General features: G+C 50.2%; 1 protein-coding gene across 1 annotated transcript in view; it reads right to left on the bottom strand.

Annotated features, from left to right (window-relative positions):
- Positions 1-15562, bottom strand: part of Esrrb (estrogen related receptor beta) — a 105574-nt gene extending 90012 nt beyond the window's left edge. The window contains 1 exon segment of the mRNA XM_036206169.1: positions 15426-15562. Coding sequence (XP_036062062.1) covers positions 15426-15475 — 50 coding nt within the window. The 5' untranslated portion in view covers positions 15476-15562.
- Positions 15563-18433: the final 2871 nt, after the last annotated feature.

Genomic DNA, 18433 nt, shown 5'->3' with positions numbered 1-18433 from the left:
GCCAGGCTCTGTGAGGCATTTAGTGTAACAGGAGCCTGGCGGGGAGGCCAGCCCTCACCAAGCAGGCAGACCCAGTCCCTGTACCCATCTGCTGTCAACGACCCCGCCCCAAGACCTGAGCCTTTGATTCAGCCCCCACCCCACCAGGCTTTGTCATAGGACATGCAGAAGGACCAACTTGGAAAGCTGCGACAGCAGTGGAGCAAGGACAGACAGACACAGACGGAGCTTCTGCAGCTCTGCTCTCCCAGTCCTGGTCACATGGACCAGCTTGAGATTGTGCCTGTGACCCTTCCAGGTGCCCCAATCCTCTGAACAGCCACAGGCCTTCTCAGAGGTTCCACATCCCTTTCCTGCTCAGTTTGTTCATATGCAGGGAGCAGGTAAGGGCTGGCCCATGCTGGACCACCATGAGATGTGATAGACAGGCTGGCTTCCAGGCCTACGGACTTCAGAACTATTGGAGGAAATGGCTTAGTTTTGGACCTGATTCTACCGATCCTGCGTCACCTGAGGAAATGCTTCCTCCTCTATACTCTATAAAGCAGGGCAGGGTTGCCCACCTAGAGTCACTATGAGGACCTGAGAGCAAATTCTACCGCACACTGAAGTTTCCTCCCTTGCAGCAGCCTCTCAGAGTGACTGCGCTCAGGCATGCCGCCAAACCTGTTCATCAAGACCTCAGAGCCTGAAGATCGCAACACCTCTCCAGATGTTCTTTTCTGCCAGCCAGTGGATGCTCCAGGCTGCAGCATGGTTCTTAGCCCTGAGCACTGGGATTCTCAGCAGTAAGAACAAGCTAGTAGGAACAAGCTGAGGTCGCCTTTCCCTTTCCCTCCCAGTAGATTGACAGCTGCAGGGACCCGTTAACCAGTACAAGAGCAGAAAGCACACCAAGCTCGGAACTTACTGGCAGGGAGGGCACCCGCCGAAACAGTCAGAGCAGCCTTCAAGGGATCTGGGCTCATGTTAGTGATGGGGCTGCTCCCGTCGAACGAACAGGCCCTGGGTCCTCAGCCTCTCAACACCCTCAAGGCCTCAGATGCTCACCCCCATCTTCTCCCTGTTACATGTGTCTCCTGATGGAGGGACAACGAGCCTTAGATCTCACCCATCCTCTCAACCAGGTCCTCTTGGTCAATGAACAACCTGTACAGCTAGATGGTAGACCACAAGCAGTTCAGCCTAAGGAGACATCCTTAAACGGATCCTATTTATCGGCAGCTCCTCCAATCCTGATCCTGTGCTTTGGTTCACATATAATTCAGACCCAGGCAAGCCCCAGAGCTGCTCAAGGAAAGACAAGATGCCTATGAGAAGTGGGAAGTCGAGATAGATTTTTCCAAGGCTGCCCGCCCAATCTAGACAGTCACTTCCAAGGGCATCGGTCTATGAGTCCAGAGTTAAAAAGCAAAATGAGATCATAACAATCAGCAAGATGCACCTTCAGGCCTGTGCATAAAGGTGCTGGAACCACCTCTAGGTGTCCATGGGCTCCCAGTTAGCTGACTATTGGAAGTGGGCTGGGCTGAGGCTGGCTAGGGACCGTCTGGGAGTGACCTAGCCACATCAGATAACTTGAGAGCAAATGACCCTTTAGGGCCAGAGCTGGCTGGGGCCTGAGGAGCCCGATGACCAAGAGCCAGAGGTCCCTTGCCCCTTTAGCCTCTGCTCAACATCTGCTGCCTGAGTGACTGAAGCCTTGGTCCTTCAGCTTCCCACTCTGCTGCGACATCCCAAGAAACAAGAGCACGGTCAACGCAGTCCAGCCCAGGACACTCACTTCAAATAGCCTGGGACATATCTTCTCTTCCCAATACCAAAGGAGCCCCTGTCTGTCATGGGAGAGCTTCTGTGTCCCACACTCAGAGAAGACAGGGGTCGTTTTGCCCAGCTTCAGTGTGCCAACAGCCATCTGCCACCTTCCCTGCTCATGCAGGTTGGCTATGCTTGACACCAGCTCCACTCGGCCCCGGCCTCGTATGTGCCTCCTCACCTGCTCTCCAATCTGTTGCAGCCCTAACCTCAAAGCCTCATAGGCCCTGGGGCACAATCCTCTAGTCCACCAGGGCTGTTCCCCTGGGCCACTCAGTATTTTCTGCCTCCTGCTCAGAGCTTCTCAAGCTTAACACTGTGGGCAGCGGGGCAGGAGGGGAAAAGCAATGAACCTTGGATTCCAGGCATAAAAATGCACATTCCTTTATCTGGGAAGTCTGTCATTGTGGGATTTGGATACGTCCAGAACAACGAGTAAGTAAGATGAGTCAATGCTTATTGAGCACTTACTGTGGACCAGTCTCTGCTTAAGCTCTTTATGTTTGCCAGGTTTTATTTATACCGGCACTACAAGGAGGCTCGCCGCAGATAAGGAATCTGAGGCTCAGAGAGGTCAAGCTATTTATCCAGAGCCACAGAGCAGGATGCACAGGAGCCAGATAGTGATTTGGTAGCCGATGAGGAACACACGTAGGAGTGAGAGGAGACAATGACTGACTTACAGTATTTTCCAGTTTTTATGATGTCCCATTTCAAGCTATGGGTGTGACAACAATTCTGAGGAGTTGAGAGGGACAAGCCACAAATGGCCACCGTACTGTATGTCCCTTGACAGGCTCAGGGATGGCTACCTGCTTCAAACACTGAGAGAAAGCAAAGTGTCCCACAGCCTTGGGAAATGATGAGCTTTGAGTATTACGATCTTTGGTTTTACTAAGATGTATTGAGTTCCACATTTATATTACTTCCTGTTCAATAGTGATTGTGTTTAACAATCAGTCAATAGTGATTGTGTTTAACAATCAGCTTTAAAAACAAACAAACAAACAAAACACTGAAAATTTAACAATGGACGCTCCCGGGGGGGGGCCTCTCCTGGGGCACCTGGAGCTAGGTCTCCTCCCAGCCCGGGAACTAGCTGCTTCCCAGAGGGTGTGCATACTCCCAGCCATGCCTTCATGCTAGGTTGCTCCTTGCTCGGCTTAAGCAGCAGGTGTGGAGCAGCAGGTGAGCCAGTCCGGTCAGCACTGTCTGCATGGCTCTCCTCCCCGAATTTTATACCCCCGAGGCTCTTCTTCCCTCACTTCCAGTCTCCTAATCATCCTCACAGGGCTCTCATTAACTACCTACTCTATGCCAGGATGGCAACCCAGGGCCAGAGGGCAGCTTCAAGGAGAGATATTCAGGGGGTGTAAGCGATGGTGTCACAAAGAGGGGGATCCCTGGGCAGGGTTTCACAGGATGCAACCACGAAGACGCTCTCAAGAATGGGGAAAGGCCCTCTAGGAAGGAACAGCTCTCAAGAGTGTATTTGGATGAGAGTCTTTCAGGTGGGCATTAGATGGTGAATGGAGACAGAAACGAAGTGGAGATGCTCTCGGTGTCTTGCTGGGAATCCCTGGGTTACTGGATAGAGAGGGGGAAGGCACACAGTCTGCAGGGTGGAGCGGGCCATGGCTGTACTGGGTCTGTGCACTCCCTGGGAGACACAAGCAGGATTCCAGTCGGGTTCCAGGATCACATGCAGATTCTGATTTGGGACCTGATGGAGAAAGGGTGAAGCAGAAATGATGATGGGAGGCAGGAGAAGGGAGAAACACAGGCCACGAAAGAGAGGAGTCTGTCGAGAATGTCCTTACGAAGCCTGACGAAGGGCAGCGTGCGAGGGTTGAAACAGTGACTTAACGTCCTTTTATCTAGCAGTGAAATAAGATTCCCCGGGGCTGTTATGAGGAAGCAGTGAGTTAACGTATGAAATATTTTTAGGAAAATGCTGTCACGTAGTGAGCACCCAATAAATGTCAGGTATTGTGACTGTTACTATTATTATTAAGATCATCCACAGAGGCTCTGAATCCACCATCAAGCTCTGCACCTGGCTGTGATACTTCTGCATATTCAGCAGCCAGAGGGCATTCCTCAGAATAAGTGGGGCTGGAACACTTGCCAGGCTGTCTGAAGGTCAGGCAAGCCGCAGAGGCAGTGAGTGTGTCCTGCGGGGTGTGTGTGTGTGCATGCGCGCGCGCACGCGTGTGTGCGCGTGTGCTAGGGGAAGGCGCTCCACAGTTGTAGTCCTACAGAGCCTGCACCACGGCTCAAAAGGAGAACTAGAAACCAGCGCTGTGCTGTGACCTGGCTTCTGAGGCGTCCATGCGCCTCTCCTTTCGGCTCTAGAAGGCGCGGCTGTCCACGAGGTGCAGAGTCGGAGAAGGCCTGTAGGGGGCTCTAGAGCCCTTTAGTTCCCGGTATCCAGGCGGCAAGGAGACCCCATGTAAAACAATGGTGTGCTTACTAGCTCTGGGGGGTGAGTGAGGAGCAGCTAGGGTTCGTGGGCATCCTGCTAACGGGTCCTAGTTTATCTGCAACCCGCCCCAAGCTGGCTCTGTCCAGATTTGATCCCTGGTCCCCCTCTGCTCCCACTGAGGCCAGCGGGTTTCCCATAGCCGCTTACCAGTGTTCTCCATAGGGATCAGGGGACAGCATCTTTCTTTAGGTAGAGCAAGGGTCCTTTCTCATCGCCTGAGCGTTAGGGACGCTGTAATTGTCCAACATGTTTAGGGGTGGGGAGGAGACACCAAGCAAATATGGGTCTCCAAAAGGATTTTTGCCTCTGCTTCTCCCTAAAAGCAAAACTCAACAGCCGTGGGTGCTGTAAGTCCCATGGACTTATTTACACAATCGCAATTCTATTGACACATACCGGAGAGCACAGCTCACTTCTACCTACTAACCCCTGAGGCTTATGACCAACCTAGCCAGTTAATATTGGCAAAATGATGAAGGTGGTCACTTAACACTTTGAGGGGCCAGAAAGATGGCTCAGCCATTAAGGGTGACTGCTGCCAAACTGGTGGACCTCAGTTTGATTCCCGGAGACCCACAAGGCAGGAGAACCAACTCATACATGTTGTCTTCTGATCACATGGTGCCATGGCCCACGCAGGCCCACGCATATATACACACACATACTGAAACACAAAGTAAACGAAGAAAAACATAATTAAAAATAATTTGAGCTGAGTGTGGTATTGCATGCCTGTAATATAGTATTGCATGCCTGTAATATAGTATTGCATGCCTGTAATAAAATCCAAGCATGGAGGCAAGAGGATGAGGAGCTCAAAATCATCATTGGCTACATAGTGAGTTCCAGGCCAACCTGGGCTATGTGAGACTCTGTCACAAAACACCAAAAAATAAATTAAATAAATCAATAAACTGGAAAAAAAAGGAAGCTCTTTCACAACACCCCCTTCTGCATCCCCCAAACCCTAAACATACACCTGCTTTTGGGGGCTTTGCCAAAGCCACAATGACAATAACAACGATGACAGGGAGACTATAATAATGTGTTACTTAATCAGGCAAAATTAAGATGTAGGAAACATTACAGGAGATTTACACTAAAAAGAAAAAAGAAACATTGTTCATCTAAAATTGGTCGTTCTCTGGTTCATCAAGCAACTCTACCCAGGAAGCTGAGAATATACTCGCTCATTCAGGGGAAATTTTCCTATCCATCATCCCCGCCCCCTTTGGTAATCCCTTCTTTAATCCTCTGTGTTACACACACAGAAATCCAAGCCACGGTGATTACATTAAGCCACGTCCAGCTCAGGCACCATGCTTTCATTAACACCGACAATTTGTGGCCCGCCTACTACATGCCTGCTAAATGTCTGCCACTTGTCAATGGCTTGGTATGATGGCCAAGAGGGGTAGATATCGTTTGTGAAAAGAATGAATACAATTTCTGCAAAAATCATGAATCATGGGTGTGGTGGCGCACGCCTTTAATCTCAGCACTCTGAAGGCAGAGGCAGGTGAGTCTCTGTGAGTTTGAGGCCAGCCTGGTCTACACAGCAGGTTCCAGGCCAACTAGTGAGACCTGTCTCAAAGGAACCAAATAAAAAACCATTCATAAACCCCCACAGAAATCCCTGAACCTGAATCCCAAAGGCAGGTACATTTCCAGTGAGTTACTTCCTGAAGAAGAGAAGAGAAAAATCAGAGAGATCCTCAATAAACAGCCAATGCTGCCGCCTTGGCTGTTCGTGTGCATGCTGTTTATATAGGAAAATATCTTCATTTCAACCAGTTGCCTCTGGAATCAGCACGGGATTGTGACATACGAAGAGAGAAGCCCCAAGAGTCAACAGGAAGTTGGCTTTATACCTGCCAAACACAGTGTTACACCTCTCTATAATGAACAGCTAGCTCATTTGCTACGAAGGCAGGCGGGCAGGCAGGCACGCTCAGGCCATCCCTAAACACTCGGTGATAACGACACACAGATTCCAAACATTCTCTGGAAGAAAAGCAAAACAAAACAGAACACCCTTTCTCCTAATCCTTCTTAAACTGAACAACACTGATTGGTTTTTATTATTCATGAATTAATTAATTAAAGAAAAACAAAACTCTGAGTCCAACAAGGGAATTGCAGCTATAGAATGTCTCAGTGACTGAGTGAGAAGCAGATTTAAACCTGAATGGCACAGCTACATTTGCTTGCATTTCCAGAGGGGGATGTTTTGTTTGCTAAATCAGTTACTAATCAATTTGTAATCCAAAGCTTCGATTTTCTTTTCTTTCTTTTTTTTTTTTTTTTTTTTTTTTTGCGGGGGTGGGGGTGGGAGGTGGGGGGGCAGCTGAGTAAGAAGCTGAGTAATAATGATGCTAAGATATTCAAAAGAATGCAGACACCAGGATCCCCAGCACACGAGGGGAGGTAGAGCTGTATCTTATTTCCCAAACTCCATGCACGAACAAACACAAAAGCGAATGAGAGAGAACATAACCATGGGCATTGTTGGATGCAGAAGTAACTCAGAGGCACCCAGAGCAGTCAGCTTGCTGCTAGCTGGGACAAGAGCCTGGCAGAAATGGAATGGCCCGTAAGGTGACCCAGGCCAAAGAGGTGACTTTGCTCACTTCGTGACGTTTCTCTGAGATGCTCCATATGAAAGCATCACCCCCTTGTCCTCCAAAGGCCCCCAACCTGAGAATGTAGCCAGAAGAATATATGATGGCAACATGAGGGAGGACCACACAGGGACTGCCGATACAGTGGAGTCAGTGAAACGGCGTCCTTAGTGAGAGACACTTCTCCCTTCCACACTTCTCTGGAACTGGGGACATGTGCTTAATACCTCATGTATTCTCCTCCACCTGCCTGTTCATATCTGGACACCGGGTAGTTTTTGCTCCTGGGTGAATTCAAATATGCAAGCCTGAAGCCTCTGAGTATTTACCTTCCCACAAATACATTTATGTTCTGAGGCAAAATGTGACCACTCTGATCCAGATACTGTGAGCAAACTGGTCATGAGAATTGCTTGGCACTCTGGGGGGAGGAAAAGGTGAAAGCTATTATTTCCATTCTCATAGTCACCACAACCACCACCTTGTTGCTATTATTTCTGTAAAAGCAGTGTTCTTCCTGACAGAGCTTGTTAGCTTTACTGTTTAGGTAGATGGCGTCAACAGACCCAGGAGACGGCTGACAAAGAGTCAGGCTGAAACGAAGATGCTCAATACTGTTCCATGCACGCCGAAGGGTCGGTTGACTACTAAAGATGTTCTCTGAAGATGGATTAGAAAAGCAGAGAACCAAGAGTGCAGACGAGCTTGCTTACTCTGTTTCACCAGGACCCCAAAAGAGGGCACCCAGGACTGCGCAGTGAGATGGGGGCAAATTCGAAAACTGAGGAGTTTTCTCTGAAGACTTTGCCGTTTCCTGCTACCTCCGTTCATACCCTATCACCTGGTTTCCCAGGTAACAGACACACCAGCTTGAATGGCATATGAATACTGGGTCTTTTTTTCATTCTTCTTCCTGGTGAGCAGGTAGAGGACAGTAGATAAAGGGATAGATGGCTGAATCAGAGTGGAGTGAGTGGCTGAGGAGACCTTGGATCGTACTTTACCTATTCAACCCCTGGGCAACTCAAACACACTCCTGCGTGCACTGAGACCTGTGTGCATGGTCAGATCCACACACCTACAGTCTCCCTCCAAAACTGAAGTTGAAACAGGATAGTGGACACGGAGACACTGTGCCAAGGCAGGATGAAAACCCAGCGAGAGGAGGAGTGAAGGCAGGGGATGAGGCTGAACTGTACAAGAGCTGAGAAAAAGGCCAGCCAGGACACCCACCTCCATCCCGCTCCTCCCCAGAATGCGTCCTTAGGACTGCAGAGCCTTGTTCTCTGCCCTTCAGAAGCCAAGAGCACAAGGAAAGGCTGATGGTGTTCAAAACCACCTCTCCAGGTCTTTCTTCCTCTCGTTCTCTCTCTTTTTAATGTAGATCTCACAGAGCCCAGGCTAGCCTCCAACTCGATATTGTAGCTGGGAATAACCTTGAACCCCTGATCCTCCTTCCACTGGGAGTGTTGGGACTGCAGGCATGCACTGCATCCCAGCTTTAGAGATCTACTTTAGAGCACAGTCAGGTAAAAAAACAAACAAACAAAAAAACCTCAAACCAGAAACTAGTGAATTAGCAAAAAATGATAATTCTAAAATGCCGTGTGTAAACTCCGGTTAATTTAGACAATTGAAACTTAAAGAACACTTTGTATTTCAGATCTGAAACTCTGGGACAGCGGTGCCCAGGATGATGTTGGTGTGTCTCCTTCGCTCTGTTTTAAATGCTCTGTTTTAGCAAGACTTTGGTCACCGGGCGGCCAGCTAGCTGCTGCTGCAATTGGCCAGAGAGGAACCTGCGCTACACTGCTAAACAGAAAATTGATCTCACTTGAAGCCAAATGATAAAGACAAAACCCAGTCAGAGTTTGTGCAACTACCCTTTGACCCTCGAATAAGATGACTTTGAAGAATAAAATAGCATTTTCTAGAAAACCATTCCCTGAAATAGCTCCATCCTGGGCAATGCTGAACAGCAACAGGAAACAGAAAGACTCCACCCCGGGCAAAGCTGGATGACAGCGCAGAATAGAAAATTTGGGGGTCTTAAAGAACAAAGGAGAGAAATGAATATTTAAGATAAAAATCTATACACATTTAAAAACACAACAAAATGAACACATACATATACATACACACATTCACACACACATATATTCACCTTCAGAAAAACTTTAGATTTAACTAATTTTAATTCACATTGGGACGATCTTAAATTTTAAAATGTTCATCTAACAACCCCCCCCAACACACACACCTTATCAGATCCCATATAGAAAAGGCAGATAAACCACACTTAATTTTCCTTGACTTAAGAAACCATCTTTAAACTCCAGCTTGATGATGTGGCTGTCCAGGGACAGCGGAGGACATGAGAAGCCTGGAGCAGAATGGTCCAAGTACTCAGGTGTTCCTCCAAATGTGGCCATCTGTTAACTCCCTCCCACCCCCCACTCCCACCCCCGTCTGCCCCCAGTCCAGCCCAGGCTGAAAAAAACGGAAAAGAGGCCTTTGAGAAAAGCTAAAATCCTTTGGGCCACAAGATCACCAGCCAGTGGGTCCCTCTGTGATCCCTCTGCTACTCTGGATCAGCTTCAAGGTGAGAGTTTCTACTGGAATGTTGCCAGGCCTGATCTCAGCTCAGGGAAGAGACAGGCAGGCAGCCTTTTGTACACTGTCACTCATTTTAGGGGGAGGGGGAGGGAGGGGGTTGGCCCAAGGTGCAGGCTTGCACACACCAGTACACATAGACTGTCCAGCGCAGAATGACCCAGGGCTGGATGTAGCTCCTGATGGTATCACAAAAAGGCTTGAAGCTTCTTTACCCTAGTACTTATAAATTAAAATCCCCTTAAGATCCTCTGTGATTTTAATCCTGACCAAGGCAAAAAGGCAAAAACAGAAAGGCACTCACAGGAGGGAGAAAAAAGCCCAGATCTCTCCATGTGTCCACACTTGTGTCATGTTTGGTGTCTATTTTTGGATGATGAACTGGGGTCTCTGCTCTCAATGCCATGCCTTCCACAAATCTCCAAGCAGGACAGCCAGAAGCTGGGCTGCCTTGCAGAGCATACACTCACTCAGAGCTCAGACTCCAGGGAAGCACTCACTTCCTGCAAGCTGGCTGCCTTAGAGGCTGATGAGATGGGTGAACACAAGCCCCTGCCCCAGAGCCCCCAGTGCTTTGGGTGGAAGTCATCATGAGCTCTTTTTAGAGCTTTGCTTCCCCCACATGACTCCTAGATCAACCAGCCTGCAGTCAAAGGCTCCCATCACACCGTCCCAGTGCGGCCAGAAGATGAGGAAGGAAATGCCCTAGCAGACAAGAACTGAGGGTCACTAACCCAGTGTTCTAGGGAAGGAAAATCTCCAAGTACCAACCTTGCTTATTCATTGCCTTGGGAGCCTCTCCAGAGGAAGGGGTCTGGTCCCAGCATAGCTCTGCTGTTGTCAGTGAAAGATCAGTGGGCCTCACTGGTGGCAAGAGACAGGCTGGTCCTTCGAGGGTTAACCTGCCGGGCCAGCTTATCACAGAGGTCACAGAGATGTGCAGAGAAGTTGAGCATCCCAGTCCCTCATGGCTGGTCTGCTAATTACATTTGCAATTATAAGCACCACAACCTCCCTACACAGGGACCAGACCACATTGGGCCAATGGGACAACCAGATGTAACCGGGCCCCAGGCCACTCTGGTTCCACCAGGAGACACTAGGGCCAGCTGAAGCCTGTGGGCCCCACCTCTAAGGAATGGTCCTCTCTGCAAGCAAGCATTCCACAGAGATGGATGAGTGTGTTGGGATAGAGATGGCAAACGTGGCACACATGAAGGCAGCTCTGTCAGGGGTCACAGATGCATACCACCAAAAAAAAAATTTTTTTTTTTCAGCCGGAGAAGCAGCAGGGAGTCTCAAGGACACACAAGCAGAATGTTCAGGATGCTTCCCAACTGACTGACAGATTCGGCTCCAGCCCATCCTTAACTCCACCCTCCCAGCTTTCCAGGAGCAATCTGCAGACCCTGCACTCACAGCCCACTCGTGCCCCCACCCCCACCCGTGTGTCTCTGCGGGACTACGGAGACTGAGAAGGACACTAGATGCTGAACATTCCAGCCAAGCTGGAACATTGAGTCAAGAGTCACCAGAATCCAAAGCAGACATTCTCAGAGGCCATCAGCAGTGCTGGCTGAGGCTGAGCAGAGTTCCTATCTAAGGCGAGCATCCCAGTCCCCCATGGCTGGTCTGCTTTGAGGGGTCTCCTGTTGAGAGAGGTGGGTAGACCTGAGGAGAGCTAGCAGGTGAGGGAGGGCATCAGGATTAGGGCATTCAGGGTATGGCTCAGGCTTTATTGGAAAAGGTAAATCACGGCCTAACTATCTACCGTTCTTTCCTTTCCATTTGGACCACAGCTTAATCATGTGGAGATGACAAGTCCTGCAGCCAAGTTCTAGGGAGCCAGGTCAATAGTACCCTGCCTCTGGTCTGTCAAAGGCCCGCCCCTCCTCCTGCAGCCTGCCTGCTCCCTAGGCTTCCCCAACCACATCCTTGGGCACTACGATAGCCTGGAAACCCTAGAGACCTCTATTCCAAAGAAGCAAGGCGTTTTGCAGAAGACCAAGGAAGGAGAGAAACTTTTCAATGACTTTCAGCTCTCTTCAAACAACATTTGACAAAATGTCCAGTTACAGGGAGAAGAATGAAGAGCAGAGGTGTGAGGGCACTCTGGGGGGGCCGAGGGGGACATCAAGTCACCATCACAGCGTCTACACCCCCCACACACTGCTTTCCCCCAAAGTCCCCTCTGTCCCTTTTCTCTTGGACTAAATGGGATATTTATTGATTACTCCCAATCAATAGAATGAAAATGTTCCTTTTTGGGGGATCAAGTTGTTTCTCTTGTGTATGCTCTTATAAAAGAAAAAAAAAGTCTTTTCATATACTGTAATTGTTGGCAAAATAGAGGACTGTTTCTGAAGAAAAGGAATTGGTAAAATAATAAGCTCCAAGAGGAAATTTCCAAGGATATAGGGCTGTCACGGACCAGGAAAGGCTTTAGCACTGACTGGGCCCTGTGACACTGACCTAATGTTTTCTGTATTTATTGCCTCAGGGCTGAACAACTCTGTCTAGCTGTCCTATCATCCTCTACCACCTAGCTACACCTTTAGGGGAGTGGTAGACAGATAAAGGTTTATTTCCTGGGGCCCCTCCCCTGGAAAACCACAACTAATGCCTTCACTCTGATTTATTTTTGAATGTACCATTAAAAATTAATTTCCCCCTTTGTTTTTCTCCAGGTCACTGATTTTGAATTACCATGTGGCATTTTTCCTACGTGTGAACCCACATATTTTACCTTTGGGACAGTTTGTTCTTTGTTTCTTTAACATCAACATAGAGGTCCTCCTCCTTGGAAGGTGGCAACCCCACCCCCGCCCCACCCCAGACACACAATTGGGTTTTGTGCCTGGGGGTCCCCAGCAAGTGAATGAGTCATTGACTCATTTACACACAGGCACTGGAGGAGAGTACATTCACCCTGGCTCCCGTAGGTCATTCCATGTACATAAAACACTGATTAGGAAGGGTGAGGGAGTCACCTCCAGGATGGACTATGGGAGAATGAAAAGGGAGGGCAGAAAGGTAGGCAGGTGCGTGTGTGTGTGTGTGTGTGTGTGTGTGTGTGTGTGTGTGTGTGTGTTCATTTCTTACCTGGGACAGTGAGGATGACACAGAGAGGGTGACACATGAGTTAGGAGGCAGGAGGAGAGATTCAGGCTCCCCCCTCTCTGAACTCACACTCCCTGTGTGTGCCCTTCGGCTTTGGCTTTCTCAAGTCTGGGAATGCCAATTACCACATGGGGGTAAAGATGGTATGTAGAGAGCACATGACCACCACCACCCCCACTCCAGCTCAGGTTCTCTGAGAAACACGAGCCTGTGGTAAATGCACTCAGGCCGCCATTCTTCCAACACACCAACGTAAGCAGCCTCCTGGTTTGTTACTTGGCTAGAGGTGGCCCCAAAGCTATCTGCCTCCTCCACATACCACCCTCAGTCCTTGCCAGGCTCATCCTTGTGCAAATGGAACCCCAGCTTCTGCATACACCTATGTGTGAACTGCTGGTTATAGCTTGGAGCCGCTGCCTGGAAGGTCCTCAGTTTAAAAAAAAAAAAAAAAAAGACAGCATTTCACGACTGTTTGAGTCCTCAGTAACAGCAGGCATACTTCTGACTTTTGGTATGGCTCATGGATGGAGAAGCTATTGTTATTGCTATTATTATTTTGAAAAAGAAAAAAAGAAAGAAAAGAGTCAGAAAGGGGAGAGAATCCACACCACTGCCAGGTTTAGTTTAGAAATGATTTCCGCTTTACACCTTCCTCAGACCTCCAAGATCTTGGCTCCATCTTCCTGTTTGTTGTCTCCCTGACATCCCCCTCTTAGTTCACATTTCTTCCTAAACTGAAATCAGGCTCTCTGCGGGTTCTGGGAAGAGCCCAGCTCTTCGCCCTGGAGCTGTCCGGGTTCACTTGGTCAACACTACCAAAGCATACATTCGGGCCCCTCCACATACATGCACACACACTTTCATATTGATTCATGATGACTTGACCCGGGGACAAACACAGAGATATTTTGAGCTCAAGGGAAGAAGTCACCTCCGGAGAAAAGGAGCCTAAATAATTTAAATGTCCAATATTTGTTGTACTTGGTAATTTTTATGTGAGGAAATGCCCAACAAGCATCACACTGTCCATACCCTCAACCTATTCTTTCCCCGGGGTTCTCCCGGCTCTCATAATCCCTTGGGGAGGAGCTTGAAAGCCAAGACCCTCCATTGCCACCCGGCAGCCCCAGGAGCTGCGAGCAGCATAACCCTGAAAGAGAATGAAAAACCACTTTTCAAGCTGATGGAAATCAGAATCCATTATAATTAAGGATCCGCTTTCCTCTCCCAGCTCAACATCTCCTTCTAACCCCCAGTTTAAATTCTGCAGGTATCTAATCTAAAGGACTCTTTTTGCCTTTAGGGGAAAATCCTAAAACTAGGAGCGAAATGGTCAGTGTGGGGGGTGCCTGGGACAGCCTGACTGTCAACACGGAGGTGCTGCGAAGTTGCCTCCTCGTGTCTGACCGCCGCAAGTAGAGTGGTCTCCGAGGTGAGGTGGAGGGTTCGAAACTTCACCGAACCAGACGCGGTCCACAGCCTTTATCTTAGAGCTGTCTCCCCAGTTCTCTCGGGATGGTGCAGGGAAAGGATCAGTGGTGTGTAAAGGAAAGGACCGTGGTAGGGAAGAAAACCTGACTCGGTAAGTTTCTTTCAGAAGAAAAAGGGGGATGGGTAGGGGAAAAACCACAAAGTTACTTAGGAAAGCTGCCCGCGAGAAGCTAGAGTTTTCATTTAATTCGTTTTGTCTTCATTATTAAGCCTGCGGAGGACCATTTTCAGGCCGGCACAAGGGGTCCGAACACTCCGGGTCGCATCCAGCGCGGTGGGACACGGAGCGCCAGAGGGGAGCCCCTAGCAGGTGCTTGCGCAGGCTGCACGGCCACCTTGGAGAGCGCGGGTGGCCTTGGTGGAACCGAGATAGCCCGGGCAGGACCAGCGGGGCAGCCACTCACGGTTTAGGCTCCGTACTTCCCTTCCCACCCAGGATGCTCGGAAAACTGTCCCAAGACCCCGGAGCTCCCAAGAGTCGCGTCCAGCCGCCGCAGCCACAGCCACTCACGTCGCTCGCATCACCCACGTTCTGGCGGAACTCAGCCCGCGGCGGGGGAAATAGCGCCCGACACTCTGCCCAGAACCTCCAACTGACTTCACCTCCACCGCAGCGCCCAGCGGGCCACCCGGGCTCCCGGCGGGACACAGGATCCCCAAGCAGGGCGTGCGGAGGAGCGCAGCGCTCCGGGCCCCGCCGAACCCTAAGGGGCTCCTGGGACCCGCACACCGAGCGCGTCCCGCTGGGACCCCGGTGCCCGCGCGACACTGGCCAGCCTGCAGTTCCCGACTGGACCCAGCACGCTCCGTGTTTTCTGCCCCTGGCTGAAATCTTTTTGGGTAGCCAGGATGGAAATCAAAACACCCGCGGGGGAGGGTTCCTAGGACGGGATAGAACACCCTTGCAGCCACGTTCCCCGCACCTGTTCTGGGCTTCCGCCTTCCCCTCACGGAAATGGAGATATTTTGTCACCGTGGAGCAAAGTCAGAGTGAATGAGAAAGCGCCCCTGTTGTCTAAAAGTGAGGGCTCATGAAAGAGGATGCGGGAAAAGTTACGAGGAGGGTTTAAGCCGAGAGAGAAACCCAGCAAGTGTGTGGCTTCCCCTCTACCAAGTCCCCGAGTGTCCTCCCACCCCCAAGTCCGCGCCACTTCAGGAATGTGTAGAAGAGGAACTGCGACATCCAGGACAGAGACACTTGGATGGGCAGAAGGACGGACAGGCGGACGGACGGACAGACAGACAGACGGACCGGACAGACGGGAAAGTAAGGCACCTACTGGTTGTGGTAGCCGAGGGGGTCCGGGATGCAGAGTTCGGACACGTCCATCAGTCCCGTTTTAGCATTCCCAGTTGGAAGAGACCGGCAGCGGGGAAATCACGAGGAAGACGAGTGAAGGGCACCGGCGGCGGCGAGGTGCGAGTCCCCGGCTGGGCACGGTGAGCGCGAGGAGGAGGAGTGGGGGGACGCAGAGGCGGCGGGGGAGCCGGAGGCACAGAGCCGCGCGCAGCCCCGCGCTCCCACTCATCCGCGCGCTCAGCGACCGGGCAGAGGGGACGCGAAGCCGTGGAGGAGGCTGGGGCGCCCGACACTTGGAGCCCACTAACCCTACTGTAGCTTTAAGGCTGAGAGACTGATGTATGATTTGGCTCCTATTGGCTATCTCTCAGGGGCTGGACTTAAAGTGACAGAATCGAGCTGGGGTGGGGGGAGGGGGGCCAGCCCAAGAGACTTCAATGGAATAGGACACTCCCGCGGACAAGCAAGGTCTCCATCTCCTGTGGAGTAGGAAGGCTGGATTTTTAGAGTCCTAAAGCTTGCTCTTGCAGCTGAAAAGCGGGGAGTGTGTGTGCAGGGGGAGGTCCAACTGCCTGGTGGGACTGTTGGGGGGGTGCTAACATACGCGCCCCCACCCACCCACCCGGTACACAGCTCTAGGAACCAGCAGGCTTGACAAACCCCTTCTCAGCCCCTCAGAAAGGGTTTGTTCTCCAAATTAAAAACTAGTCACATTCCGCACCATCACCACCGTGGAGCAGCGGCCAGGGGCTTAGAAATTCGTGTTTAGGTGTGCAAACGAGCAAAGAGTCAGGCCAGCAGGTGAGGTGCGGCCAGCCCCTGCTCTGAACCGCTGTCAAACAGCTAGATGCAGGGTGTGTATCCACAAAATGCCTCTAGACTACAAAGTCAGGCTTTGCCCATTGGCACATCTCAGTAGTGTACCCAGGCAGGACACAGGCCCTGGGCATAAACCTCTGTCTGTCTGCCTGGGAAAACACAATTGTGCTTTTTAAACCTCCAACTTACTTGTCACAGCTTCTCTGAGGCACAAGTTGACACTTTCTAAGGCACACCTGAATTCCCAGCTATCAACACACCTGCATCCCCAGCTCCCTCTTCCTCCGTGAAACAGAATATTATGGGCTGCCACTGTACCAAAACAAGCCATAAGTCAAGTCCCAACTCTTCTTGCGGGGCTTTTTGGTCTTTGGGGATGTGCCTGCCACAGGGATAATAATCAATTTGATGGCTCAAATGAGTATGTGTGCTGGTGTGGATACAGAATTATTTAAACAGGGGAGAAAAGGCCCTCAGGAGAGACTATCACCGTATTCTCTCATATTCTACAAAAGACAATGAACGGAGAGGGGGGAAGACATAATTTTATTACCAAAATAATGTGTAAGTGGAGTGAGTAGCTGTAAGCAGTGCTGCGTTTTTAGGATAAAGCAGGGAGAGAGGTGGGGGAAACTGAAGGAGGGGATCAACCACTCTGGAGGGGTCTGGGGAATAGACACGGGCTTCAAGGGTGGTATTTGGCTTGGATTAAATGCACTAGTCAGGGCTGTGAAGGGCAAGTGATAGGGTTCACGTGTGAGTAAGTGGAGGCAAGCATAGGGCGATATCAAGAAATGGATAGGGATGTTCGCTCTATCAGAAGACCCCCAGCACAGTGCATCATTAAAACAAAACAAAACAAAAAAAAACAATAGGTATTTTATTAGAGACAAAGAGATCCGGAGGTGCTGCCCTTGACCTTGGTTTCTACATGACTCCATCTCTTGTGCCGGCCTCAGTGCCTGGCTTCTCTGAATTCTTTCTCTCTCCAGTCCATTCTCCAAGCACACACAGGCTTGACAGTGGTTTGAAAATACACAATTAGTGACTCTTGTTACAATGAGAAATGAAGCCTGATCTTTGGCCTATAGGGACATCTTCACATGACAGGATTCTGTGGGTCCCTCTGTACCCCCTCCATAGCCCAATCACCTTAGCTGCCATCTAGAAGACCCCTCTCTCCCTCCCAGACAGCACCAGAATGAATCTTCAGCCATTCACATTGTTTCAAGTTGCTTAACATAGTTAGCATCACGTGTATACAGTCACTGCCCCTCCTCACTAGATTGGAAATCCCTTAAGGCTGTGGCTATGCTATTGGCCGGAGAATCCCAGCATCCGGTACCCAGCAGTGCCTGGGGCAGAGCAGTTCATGGGCAAAGGTCACACAGCAAAACACCTTTAAAAATCCTTTTCCTCGTGTATAGATGTGTGCCATACTGCCTTGATGTGCCAGGCAGCAACAGCTACAGCCTTCACTCAGCCCCAAATCATGGGAGCACCACAGTGTGCTGTGTAGGCAGGCTACAAAGTTCATTAGGCTGGGTACAGTCAATGCCTTTCCAACCTACAATCATTTCAACTCATGATAGGTTGCTGGGGATGTAGCCCCATCCTGAGCTGAGAAACACCTGCATTTAGAGCTCTCATCAGGTTTGATAAATGGAGAGATTTGTACATTTTTATGTGTGCTGAAATGTCCTTCCCCAGGTCACATAACAAAGACTGGAAGAGCATGTCAGCCGAGGTCTGAATTTCTGCTCAAATCACTCCTTAATGTTTGCAGGCAAGCCTCTCTCCTTGCCCGGCCTCCTTCCCTGAATGCAAGTTCTTTCAGAGGTTGTGGGGGATCAGTAGCATGAGCCTCTGGATGTACTCCACACATAGGTCCACTGGGGATGTGGACATCTGTGTTCACTTCTTACTGCCTGATGGATTCCTAGGAGGGCAAGAGGAATTGCTAGTTGGTGGAGGCCAATTTCATGACCTAAGCCATGCCCTAAGCCATGATTTGGTGATAGGTTATCCTCAACCACGGTCATTCAACATGGGCTACTCTGCTCCAAAGATCATGCTTCCCTTGGGACAAAAAGCACAAATCAGGCCATCCACACCGACCCACCCTCTGCTAGGTTCCATCATAGCTGGCCTCAGACCTTAATGTCGTCA

The sequence above is a fragment of the Onychomys torridus genome, chromosome 14 (assembly GCF_903995425.1).
Source record: "Onychomys torridus chromosome 14, mOncTor1.1, whole genome shotgun sequence".
NCBI classification, from domain to species: domain Eukaryota; kingdom Metazoa; phylum Chordata; class Mammalia; order Rodentia; family Cricetidae; genus Onychomys; species Onychomys torridus.
This window is presented reverse-complemented; position numbering and strand designations above follow the sequence as displayed.